This window comes from Macrobrachium nipponense, chromosome 28 (genome assembly GCF_015104395.2).
Source record: "Macrobrachium nipponense isolate FS-2020 chromosome 28, ASM1510439v2, whole genome shotgun sequence".
Classification (NCBI taxonomy): Eukaryota; Metazoa; Arthropoda; class Malacostraca; order Decapoda; family Palaemonidae; genus Macrobrachium; species Macrobrachium nipponense.
In genome coordinates, this window is record NC_087217.1 from 8,841,159 (window position 1) to 8,854,780 (window position 13,622).

Here is a 13,622-nt window from a genome sequence, read left to right on the forward strand (position 1 = left end):
TTTTTTATTTTGGTAGTGGAAGGTCTGGTTCATCGTTTGGCATTACTTTGATCCGTTTATCATTTAATTATTTTGTGCCTACCAACACTGAATAGCTTTTGCTCACAAGAGAACAACATTGATCTCAGTGACGAAGTGACTCTCTCGGTTATCAGTTATTGCATGATTTTTGCCGAGTTCTGTGATAATGAACGTTCGAAGCAGCTTTTACTTTAAATACCATTCAGAATTACTCATGCAGAGCAATATATAATTACCCATTGTCAAGAAGTGTTCAACCCTACCAGGGTTGCAAGAAGTGTTTATTCTCGAAACAAAGGGATTAATAAAGAGTCACTCAAATGAAAATCTCTCTCTCCCTTGGTGTCTGTCTGTCTGTCTGTCTGTCTGTCTGTCTGTCTGTCTGTCTGTCTGTCTGTCTGTCTGTCTGTAATCTCTCGCGTGCTACCAACTCCATTTTTACTTTTGTCGAAAATCCTTAGTCTTATCTCTGTATTGTTGCTTGATTGTTTTGAAATGGTTCTGCAGAAACAATGATATTAATTGTTTAAAAAATATCCACAATTATATATAATTGTGGATATTTTTTAAACAATTTGTTTTCACGGAATTGTGAATTTCTTAACAAAAAAATGATATTAATGTTATATATATGACTGGCAATGGAGATTATCTACTTTAATCTGAAGTTTTGATTAACCAGAGACACGCTGTAATTAATGTTTTTTCAGATTCTGTAAATTACACAATCACCCACACGCATATATATATAATATATATATATATATATATATACTATATATATATATATATATATATATATATATATATATATATATATATAAAATTATTTGTGTGTGTATGTGTTTGTATTTATTAATATATATTAATATATATATAGATATATATAATATATATTGTGTGTGTCTATTGTGTTTGTAATTTATTAATTATCTATATATCAATATATTATCATATATAATATATTGTGTGTCTATGTGTTTGTATTTATATTATATATTTTATATATACTTTTGTTTATATACATATAGTATATATATATTAAATATGCACACGCATGATTATATATGTGTGTATGTATGTGCGTGTGCGTGTGTATGAGGACAATAGGGATAGAATTTAGAAGTTACAGAGAAAGAAGCATTCACCTAAGTAGATCATTCTAGGACCCAAATGAACAGCTGCCTAGACTTTTTTTTCTTTTTAATAAGAAATGTGAGAGCATCTCCAGAAGCTGCAAGGGCTAGGTCACATATTTTTAACGAGCTACATCTGATTCAGTCCTTCGTGCAAGGAGACATTTTAAAAGCACTTCAACTGTAAGCTCAGTGTTGCAAACTGGAATGATAAGGGCGATGCAATTCTGTATTAACTGGAATTAGAAAAACTTGTTCCATCATCAGAATGAAGGAAATGTTTACGGTCATATGTTGAAATATTTGATCATAAAAACAACTGCTAAAAACCCCGTAGTTTCTTCGGCGCAATCGAGTTTTCTGTACAGCGTATAATACTGCATGAAACTATCAGTCAAGGCCCATGAAACTCTCAGCCGCGGTTCATTAAACATACAGCCACGGCCCGGTGTTATTGGCACCTATAGTTGTGCCAGACGCACGATCGTAGATAATTTATCCTCAAATAATATAAAAGTAACGATGACAGAGGACTGCAATTTGGTGTGTATGTTAATTGGATTGTGGATGATCAATATACCAGTTTGCAGCCCTCTAGCCCCGGTAGTTATTAAGATCTGAGGGCGGACAGATTTCTTTTACAGAACACTAAAAAAGAAAATGGAGGGTTAAGTTGAGTTTCATCTCACTGTATATAGTTCGATGTTGAATATACTAAGTTACCGAGACGTGGTCTGTATTAATAGATTGTCTGATACATAGTTGAGTAATTAAGATATAGCTAATGCATGCATAATGAATATGAGTTTTAAGATAGTTTTTAAAGCCAATGGAAACCGGAGAGTCGGGAGATAAGCAACGGATTTATTTTCAAACCTTTTCAAACTGGTGAAAATGTGTGTTAGGAAGTAAACCACCTAGGAAAACTGGCAAGTTTTGTCGGTTGATGCAAATGCCTGATTACCCCCAATGAAAGGGGGTCACATCTATGAAAGCATTATCTATCACGGGTCTCAGGTATGAAAAATTAAAATTTCAAAGTGACAAGAGAAGCAGACAGAACCTAGACAAAAATCTCTGGGTTTTGTCTCATTCCACCTACTAATTCATGCTAAGTCTGTATTCATGTCCCTCTGAATTCACGGATTCGCGGACAATGTAAAAGTGCTAGATATTATTACGTTGAAGTTTTCCTCATGTCGACCAATTTTCACACACACACACACATGTATATATATATATATATATATATATATATATATATATATATATATATATATATATATATATAATGTATATAATATCGTCGGGGTTTCCACAATCTGTCGAATCGCACATTTTGGGCAAAATGAGTTATTACTACCACAAAAAACAAGCATACTTTGATCTTTAATATCACAGATTTTCACATTGATATCTCAAGTGGTTTTCGACTTATGCAATAGCAGTAATGTCGAATGTCGTCATTTCACACTAAATCAGTTTTCACAAAGTGACGAACGATCAACTCGCCACTGTGAAAACGTGAGGCTTGTCGAATGCGCAGTTTGTTTTCTCACAATGTGCGGCATCATTAACTAAAACCATCCGGTTGCTCTGTATGATAACGTTTTATATTCATATGATGATATTAGGCTCATTTACGTGTAACAACTTGTATCTAACTATCATAAACTTTACGGAGTCTGCTGTTCAATTTTAGAAAAGAATTAATAATATAAATATTATGGAAAGAATTTTTTTCTTAAATCCTTAGAATTTGATTAAGCTTAAGCTCCGATGAAAAAGGCCATGAAAATGCGGTGGAGCTGAAGGATTTGAAATGACTTCAGCAAGAAATGCTGAGAATTGTGGTGGAAACCAGACAATAAATAATGGAGAGGATTTATACTTGATTTTGTTAGACAGTAGTCCAGCGTTTGTGTCCTAGGTGGTGACGATGATACACCTTTGCCAAAATTTGCCGAGAAAAATACACCAAACGACTATGATTCTGAGGATTCTGATATACCACTCACCACCATCAAAAAGAATCTTGAGATTAACAATTCTCCCATGGATGTTTCTGATACACTCAGTGCAGAGTGTGATTCTATCAGTTATCCAGTGTATGTGCGAAGAGCGATGACATTATCACAAAATGGTATAACTATGTGGAAGTGAAGGTGGTATGTGTGATGTGTTTGCAGCTTGTGAAAGAACCGAGTGACAAAAGCTACCTTGTTTTTCTCATTTGGAAAACAACAGCAGTTGCAAAACTCATAGTGTGATGATAAGTAAGAACTGTGATAAAGTTTTTGTGCAAACTACGAGGGTATCTTAGAAAAAGAAACTGTTTCTGAGTCTGTTAGTGTAACATATCCTGGGCAGTTTGAAGGTGATGGATTTGCAAAACAACCAAGTGGAATGTCGCCATTAAAAGGGGATAACTTTTCAGAAAAAGAAAGGCTTCGAAATTTTTTGTATGTTTCTATACAAATATATGTATGACAACTAATAAATGTATTTATATCTTACAATCTCAGCCTATACTGTCCGTATTTATATGAAACAAAATTTCAACCTTAGATCCGGTGTGTGACGAATATCCACTATTTTAAATAACAATGTGTCACCACAAAGTGACCAATAGATGTGGAATCGTTAACCTATGAGTCAGTCAGTCTTCACAAACTGATGAATGTTTTTGATAAACATTATTAAGAAATCTTTATGATTTTGAGAAATCGTTTAAACATTGTTAGGAAGAGAAGGTCTTGAAATTATCAACCACCAAAAATCAACAGTTTATCAACTTCATTACTTGATAAAAAGATTATTTGAAATGAGAGAAATCTTTAAACGCTATTCACTCGAAACAAGAATTTCACAGATTCGACGATTTGTGGAAGCGTCGTTGATATATATATATACTGTTTATATTACTGTATATAAATATTATATATTATATATATATATATTTATATCTATATATATATATAGATATATTATATATATGTTTGTGTGTGTGTGTAAATTTACACACTTACATGAATAGTTTGAGAGTGTTCATTCGTTAATCAATATTTTGCCCCCAAAAACTAATTTTTGTTGTTCTTCACAAACTACTATGGAGATTCAGGGCCTCTGTAACACGGTTTTTTCGCAATAACTTTTTATCTATGCATTTCATAAATATACGCTTATTCAGAATACATATTATATCAACACATAAATTTTGAGTGTATTCTGCACTACGTAGGTTGAATAAATTTGGTACTTATAATGTAAAAAGTGACCTTTTGAAGACGGGCCAACTTACTCAGAGAAAAGGTTTCGAACGCACTCGTTACGTAACATATGACATCATTTCTTCCCTCTTTCTCGATGGATGATTGGCTGTACGTAACGAAGGCTAAACCTCTGGCAACAATGACATACAAATTTAAATACAAGCAAAGCAGTACACCTTTCTGAACTCTGGAACCTCCCCACAGATAATTTTCATAATAAGTTTCCAAAGAAATTACAGTCTACTTTATAGGTCACAAAATAAGTTTCCAAAGAAATTACAGTCTACTTTATAGGTCACAATCTGATTGACAAGATGTAGGGAATAGTTGGTAATTACCAAAAACATAGTAGACAAGATGATTTGATAATTGCTATATCCAATGTCAAGCAATTTTTATTTATTGGCTATCTACCTATTTACTGAAAAAAAAATAGCCGGTACCGTATATTGGCTTTAAACCTTCACCAATAATTATCGTCAGAATGGTGACTTCATGAGGCTCCACCCACTTTCGCCTCGTTATAATTCCGGATAACACTGAAGGCTACCAAGGGCATTGTTGGATTAGAAAATTTAACTTCTGGCTATAAAAACTAATTTCTCGAGTAGTTGTAAGAAGTGCTAAATGATCCTCAAGGATCCCAGCAGTTGGTTTAAACGTTTAATTCATGTATATTACTGCTATACTGTTGCGGCACTACTGCTACAGTAGTATTACTACGCTAGCACCCACATCTATGTATCGTTCCGCCATTCATAAAGTCTTTGGGTTTCAGAGCCGATGGCATTTCTGTCTGGTGGATGGGCGGGGCAACATTTCGTCAAAAGATGTGTTTACCTTGCTTACGTAATGAATGTTTTTCGACTCTTGGCTCGTAATTATTGGCCATGGCGTCGGCTAGTTCATTTTTACTCTATAAAAATCAAAACTATCGGGTTTAGGTTATTGACAATGCTGACAAAATTTGTGTGTGGTTGTAAAATATACATATGTCAACTTTCAGCTACATCCGATGCTTTGACAAGGAGCAAAGTCCAAAACACCGTGTTACAGAGACCCTGAATCTCATAGTACTTGTTTTGCCATAAGTTAGCGTTGAACCCATTATTTATGAAGTTCTGTTTATTAGGACGTATTTGAATCTTATTTTTTCTTCACCGTTTCTCTCATAAAATAAGAACGGTCCTTATGTAACTGGAAATGAGAATTCTTCTGGTGTGTATTAGTCCTTGGTAGAAGGGGAACGATGGGTGGGTGGGTGGTGGGTGGGTAGTTGAGAGAAAAAGGAGGAGCCACTGCTTTTATGTAAAGGATGTGTCTCCATTCTTGTTCAAAGATGGGAGAAAGAAGCGTCTGATTTTTTATCACCTTTCGACTTTTGTACATTTGCTCATTCGTCTGTGATCTCGAGACGAAGGTTTTTCCAGTTTTTATTTTTTGTCTCCTTTCTTCGTCCTAAAGAATATGTGGACACGCACACTGGATCCGAAGTTTATCTTCCTGGGTATTGTCAGGAAGATAAGGTATTCTGTGACTTGGTGCTTCCTATAACAAAAAAATGAAATAAAGGAGGAGAGTGACAGAAGAAAAACTGGGAAAATCTAGTCAGTCCGAAGAAGTCAAGACAGATTTGGGGTCTTCTTTTTTCTTGTAGTAAAACATTGAGTCATAGGGTTTTCGTAGGATTAATTTGATTTTGAATATGAATTTTGAATTTTTGAATGTTAGAAATACTTCGTGTAATGTGTTCACGTTTGGAAACCTTAAATTAATTATACGAACATTTCCAAATTCGATGACTGCAGTAAATAATCATATCCAACGAACTGACTAAATATTTCGTAACGTTTCCCTAGCATAATTTCATTAAGAAATAACTCTTCGCATTCACACATTCCAACGAAAGCAATAAACTTATTTATAGGGCATATTGACGAGGTGTTATTAGCACTGCTGTACAAAAAAGGGGAGCGGTTGCGAGAAGTTTCGTGTTATTGCCTCGGAAAAGTTTAATCGTAAAACGTCTCTGCTTGTGTTCTGGCATGTGATGTGTGATTGCAGTTATGGTGGATGGATATGATCACGAGCATTGTTGTCAATCATTGTCTTCACGTTTTAGCCATTCAGTTTCATTTGCATAAAGGATTATGGAAATACATACGGAACCTTTGTTGGATTAGACTATGTAAGTAGTCGCATGCCCATTTAGCTGCTCTTGTGGGTACCGTTGCGATGTACGCATCGTTTCCCTGTTCTCGATGGGTTAGGAAATAATATATACTACAACTTACTGCTATATATCTTTTATTTTAGACATTTTTTATAGATTTTATCATATTTGTTGTCTAATGTAAAAACATATATTAAATGACTATTCTTCTTTGATACTTCCAAAATGTTGTGTTCCAACGTTGATTCTTCTACAGTTTTTATTGCAATATGCAAATTGTGATTTTCCAATATTTGAAACAGACCAGGCGGTAGGATACTCCTTAGCATGTAGAAATTATATTTAAAAAATAACCTCTGTAACCCAATTGCAATCTAGTGAAGTTCATGGTTCAATAGGTTTAACTTATTTTCAAATATTTTTGAAAGATATTTATTAGTGAACTGGATGATAAGGTTGGCCACTGTATGTGACATCAGCAACGAAGCCGTTGTATTGGTCTGCCTTGTAGTTCACCTGCATTGGAAGAATTTAGATTATTAGCCCTATTTATAAATAGGTGTCGAAAATATTAATGCATAATGTTATCATGCAGGGATTAAGATGAGTTTCCTTACTTTAAACCAGGTATAAAATGAACAAACGCACCAACGGAGGCAGGCAGGCAACGGAGGGAAAACTATGAGCCTTGCCCCCATTTTTATCACTATTTGCACAAACAGTGTCGCACTCGTATGTTTATATATATAATACAGTTAGATAATATTATTTTCTTGCAGTGCGTATGTTTTATGGTGTTAGAGCGCTCAAATACAACAAGGAAATCATCCTCAGTTGCTGTAGGAGAAAATGTTCAACTTACCGTTTGCTTACGGCCATCAGGAAGATCGACGGAATATGAGCCATAAACTTTATTTCCATCGGATTTCTCGTGACGACCAAAGTTATTCCCGGAATAAGGATCCTGGACTCCGTACTGGAAGTGGTAGGGCATCAAGGGCTGCAGAGGGGCCAGAGGAAACAAACATTCAATAATTAAAAGTTTTGGTACCATAGCTGGGAAAATTAGAGTTTTCCGAGGATAGTATTGTATATTTTTTGGAAATATTTGTGTAGGTTTCTCAAAGAATGGATAGGATAAAGAAAATTATAAATGCTCTACGTTATCATTATTTTCTTAAAATAGGCACGTTCATTTAGGTGAGTTCAGATTATATTAAGCATTTTTGAACCAAAATGCAGATAGATAAAAAACGAATTATCATCTGGTGTATTAGTACAAATATTCAGACTAAATTGATGACGAGGGCACAAATTGAGGGAGATTCTCTCCGAAAAAAAATTTGCTTCTTGAAATCACTCTTCAAAAACTTCGGTGTTTTGGATGTCTTGATATTAGAGAAAAAGAAGAAACGAATTTACTTGTGCTCCAATTTTTTCTTTTACATTGTTGAATTGTTGAATTTTCTTCAAGTTCTGCAAACTGATGGTGACGAAGAAAACATTATTGACGTTACTTTTGATTTTATTTTTTCAAAGAAATAGTAGCTAGAAAAAAATATCACCAACCTTCTGTTGATACGGTGCGGGCTGGTAGGGAAAGGCGAGAGAGACGCCGAGCATTGCCATAGCGACAGCTACAATTACCTGTATAAAAGAACCGAACAAAGAAATACTGATATTTTACTTCTTCCCCCTAGACCTTATTACTTCTATCTTTCCGGGAAGGGAGGGATACTTGAAGCTCTCATGTAAAGAATTATGAGCAGTGTTACTTTATCCTTCAGTAACCGTAGCTTTATATCTTCTGTGATTGAGTGGGAGGTTATGTAAAACTCACACACGAAGAAAGTATTCGTCATTTATGTCTGTTTCATTGGCCATTCCATTTTTTAAGAGAGCAACCGTAGCAGTAAAACTTACATAAAGCATTCTGGAAGCCACAGTACGTTTAGTTACTTACATAATGACAGTGTGCCTTTAGAATAGCATGGTATCCTTTTATGTGTATGGATTATAAAACCATGTACCCTGTTGTCTTTGTAAGTCGATACTTATTTTGGAAAGGGCAGAAACCAGTACAAGGAGTTACGGTTGTTTTAAATACTTCATAGAGATAATATGCATAAAACATTATTTTCAAAATTTTACCTTTTACTTATAATTCAGAAAGAAAAAATGTCTGTGCTATGACACGAAATCATGTGATCAGTCCAGCCGCCATTCCTTTTCTGTCAGGTACAGTAGATTATAGTGAAAAAAACGGGAAAAAAACGTACACTTACCTTCATCATTTTGTCTCGAGAATGAGTTCGATGTCGACCCTGGGAAGAGACCCTTCTCTGATCTTCGTCAAAGGATGAGTGACGATGATTCTCGCCAACCCTTCAGCTTTATATTGATCTCTGGAATCCCCTTGCGTCCGAAGGGTGACCTTCGGGTGAGTCCTTTTCTGGGGGGTTTTCCGATTTCTTGCCGGGGAAATGTCCCTTTTGTAGCAGTTTGTATTTTTTTTTAGACTTCCTTTTGATGGGAATTCTTCTGATTCTCACCGTTGTGAAACACCTCTCTCTCTCTCTCTCTCTCTCTCTCTCTCTCTCTCTCTCTCTCTCTCTCTTTATGTTTTTGTGTTGCATCTTTGGGGGGTTTTTTTCATTGTTTTTCTCGCGCCGAGTTGTTCGTTTTGGTGTTCCTCTGGAAGGTCGTCCTCACCGGATTTACGCTGGAAATGTGGGAAATTTCATTTAAGAAATAAGTGTAGCGCGTAGAGAGAAATACATTTCCTTTCGCCCTCTCATTGAAATAAATTGGCGAATGGTTGTGAAAATCACCGTTTTTTCATTAGTATGTTAATGGTCTTTGCATCTCTCCTTATCAACCTTTCATAATATATCGTCTCGAAATTGTTTTTTCATTTTTTTTATTTTGCTACTTAAGTGTTTCAAGTCCTTCAGTTACGGAAGTTTAAGGCGTTTGTATGGTATTTTATAATAAGGTATGGTTTGTGTGTGGGTCCTTTCGTGGCATCCTTTTAAAGTTAATGAGTTTGATAGTTTGCCGATGGCATTTGTTGCTACGACATTTCAGAATATAAATTCCGTCAATTTCTCTTCCATGTTATGCGTTACATTTATTCCGAACTAATAATGAACTTTATTGCAAAGACAGATAATGAGTGTGAACGTTCCCTCCAGGACATTAAAGATTCTCCCTCCTCACATCCTGTGGTAATTTGCTACTTCCTAGTATTCTCGTCATATTCTGGTCAGGATATTTATTCTTTGAGCGGTTTTCAAAGCAAAAGGCAATCATACTGAAGGAGGTTGGAATAGCCGGATTTTTATTTCGCCGAGGAGCGAGTCTTACCCACCACTTAAATTGTTTGTGGCCTTCATTCTTGGGAGAAGTTGTTTTAGCCTTTTTCATATTCAGGCTGGATTTTATTCTCCATTTCTTGGGATATTGTGAATAAATAACCAATTTATATGCAAAACGCCGTCGGCATTGTTGTTTCTCCACTCTGTTCTTAAGAACGGAGAGATTGTTCGCGAGTTGGAGCCAAGAAAGGTCTGACCAGTCTTTTTTTTTCTCTCTCTCTCTCTCTCTCTCTCGTCTCTCTCTCTCTCTCTCTCTCTCTCTCTCTCTCTCTCTCTTCTCTCTCTCTATCTCTCTCTCACTCCTCTTTTATGTCTTCTGGTGTCTTCGCTCGAAAGTTAAAGGATCTGTGTTTGTTTGACGTGGTGACTTCTGTCAAATAATTTTTTGGGAAAGATACGTCGAAAAACTAAGTTAATTATTCTGGTTCTGGAAACGTTTTGGTATCGTGAGAAGAAATCTTTTTTTATTTATTTATTGTCATTAGCAATATATTTGCCAAATTGAATTTTGACCATGTTTTTATTTAATTTGACTTTTTGTACAAATGTTAGCTATTGAAAAAATCTGTCGGTTAAGGCGCCGACCAGTTTTATATTCTGGTAACGTTACGTTCATGCAAATAACATTTTCTTTCCTAAAGTTCGATACGTATAGTGTTTATTAATTTTAACATTTATTTTGTTTAAATCTACTGCGCTGACATTAAGTGGCATTGATAAAAGTTAAACTCTTTCGATATCGAGCTCGGCTACTAATAGGCCGTTTGCCCTTCGCCTTGATGGTCTAATTCCGTACGTGCGTGAAGTGGCTGGAATGTGCCAGTTCACAAAACAATGGAGATGCAACACAGCAAACCCCGGGGAAACCCTCCGCCATTAGACTCAGTTGGGGAATTTTTTCCAGGAAGATGGGCCATCTGATACAGCTCAGTTGCTCGTATGATATGGAATTTGAAGATTACTAATACCACGCAGGATAGAACGGGAGTACCATGCTTGAGATGCCAGGTTGCTTGAAGCATACCTAAGTCTCCCATATCCGTTGCAATTTTACGTTTTCTTTCGTTACGACTTACGGTTTTCATTCTTGCAAGTGTTGTATTACTTTGCAGAGATTGCAAGATCTAGCGGTGTTATTTTTCAGATAAAGGGAAATCATTTGCCTATATTATCTGTTGCGGCGTTCAATGATGATTTTTTGGTGTTTGTTTTACGCGCTTAAGGAAATTTCATTTAATTTTCGGATCCATACAATTGTTATTGATTGTTATTCTTGTTGAGGGTTCGCAGTTCACGGAAACTTGCATATTTGTGTTTCAGAAGTATTTGGTTTATGTCAGGAGGTCAGTCTTTTGTGGCAAGTACCAAATGAATAGAACTTGATTTGAAGAGTTAAAATAATGCAAATTTAGACTGTACAATTCATTTAATAATAATAATTAATTTTTTTATAAAAGTTGCCATAGGTTTTGTATTGTTTCATAAGGAACGCTATATCATCTGTTGCTGAAGTATGTATTATTACTAGTTGTATAATAGGACTCATTTGTTATATTGTATTATAAGTTGCTTAGTCGAAATTTAGATAATTAATTTTGTGCACAATTTAAGCATATGCCTCTTTAAAAGATATATATGCATATATGTATGGATGTATGTATGTATGTATGCACACACATAAATGTACGCACATTTATAAGTATATTCATTCATACATGTATGTATAAGTGTGTTTGTGTATTTCGTATGTCTGTGTGGGTTGTGATTTTTTTCTGGGGGGAGGGGGGCGGCGGTTATTATATAATTCTGAAAGGATGAAAGACTTACTCATTATTGGGCAGTGATATCTGGTTCAACAATTATTACACTTGAGGTTACCCTGTCCAAGGCTCAAGTTTGAATCCTGCTGAACTGTGAAGCCAAATAACTTGACTTTTCATCCACTGAACACTTTCACTTCATTGTGTTTTATAGATGCTTTCCCTCTTACGACGTTATCATCTACATGTGAACTTTCCAGGCTACTTTTTGTTGTATGTCTGTCAGTAAATGCCTGTTTTACACTTATAATTCTCGGTTATTAGTCACATGCACCAGTTTGACGTCAGGCTGCTGATTGCTCTTGTCTACCAGTTTTCTCTGCCTGAAGAAAGCAGTTATTTTGATCAGCTTCCGATTAAAGGGGGCGTAGGCAGAATTTATTTATTTATTTATTTATTTATTTATTTATTTATTTTTTTAGAAAGGGGACTTTGTAATAAAAGTCTGTCTCTGTAAACTATTCAATTATAGTTGACGGTTAGATATATGAAGTCACATAGTACAGTTAACTTAGTATAACTGAACGGACAACTTACTATTTAGTTTGAAAAGTAAAATTTGCCTTTGTCTTGCGCTCATAAATCAAATCTGTTTTGTTTTTCTTTCATATTTTGAAACTTCAAACTCCAAATTTGTGATTAACTGTTTTATGTGTGTGTGTAGTATATAGTATATCTTTATATATATAGTATATTTGTATATATGTATATATATTATTTATGTATGTATAGTGTGTATTTGTACATATGTATCTATATATATAATATATATTTTTCTCTGAATGATAATACAATTTAGCAGATCTCAAAGCTCTGAATCGTTAACCATTTGTAGTTTCATTCAGATCCTGTGGGAGTACGGGATATATTTATAGTATAAACTCCGCAAATACATATGTAATTTATAATAATAGGGTTAGCTTTATATAAATCTGTATATACATAAAAATACTTGCATATGTGTATGTATGTATAATATGTGTGCATATATAAAATACCATTAAAGTGTTTGCCCTAACAAGGAGTTGGTGGCTTTAAGGAAAGGGAAGAAAAGTGATCATTAGCCTGTAGATGAATCCTTTGCGCTGAAAACTTCCATAATGCTAGCAGCCTTATGCACCTGCATGGGAAACCCACCAGCAGCTCGTTGAAACCACTACACAGGTTGCCTTATTCTTGGCGTGCACGCACTCTTACTTCCTGAAGGCTGAGTTCCCTCTCTTTTAAAACATCTTGTACAACTTCTATCCATCCCTCCTTCCTCCTTATAATTTTGAATATTTATTCTTCTCAGTGTCATATCAACCTCCATTCTTTTCGTTATATATACACATATATATTTACATATATTGATCTGTGACTTACTTGAAATGTTGTAGTAAGTGGAGCACTAGCGTCGAGTAATTACCATCGCTGCTGAGACGGTAGAGAACCTATTTGGTTCTAAATTAAAGCAAGTGGTAATCATTACGATGATTTATACATAAGCTTTTGGTTTTCTTTACGTAAGTGAATGAAACTATTGAATATTATCTATCAGAGAATTGTGATAGTAATAATTTCTACAAATTAGATGCTGATGACATTTTTAATCGATGACGTTTTGTGTAAAGGATTGTAACGAGAGAGAGAGAGAGAGAGAGAGAGAGAGAGAGAGAGAGAGAGAGAGAGAGAGAGAGAGAGATGCTCTCAGCATCAGTGAAAGTACAGGAAGGAAAGCTGCCACATCTGTCATAGCTCTCTCCACTTGTATTCAGTTTCGTTTATTTATTGATGTGTAATTTGCGTGATTAAAAATGCATATATAATTACTTACTGAGATG

General features: G+C 35.0%; 1 protein-coding gene across 1 annotated transcript; it reads right to left on the bottom strand.

The window, feature by feature from the left end:
* Positions 1–6,719: 6,719 nt before the first annotated feature.
* On the bottom strand, positions 6,720–9,036 carry LOC135201272 (cuticle protein 19-like). Its single transcript, XM_064230144.1, has 4 exons — positions 8,888–9,036; positions 8,172–8,249; positions 7,465–7,602; positions 6,720–7,118 (listed from the first exon to the last, which is right to left on the bottom strand). The coding sequence occupies exons 1-4, from the start codon at positions 8,894–8,896 to the stop codon at positions 7,038–7,040; spliced, it is 306 nt and encodes a 101-aa protein (XP_064086214.1). The 5' UTR covers positions 8,897–9,036; the 3' UTR covers positions 6,720–7,037.
* Between the last annotated feature and the right edge of the window lie 4,586 nt (positions 9,037–13,622).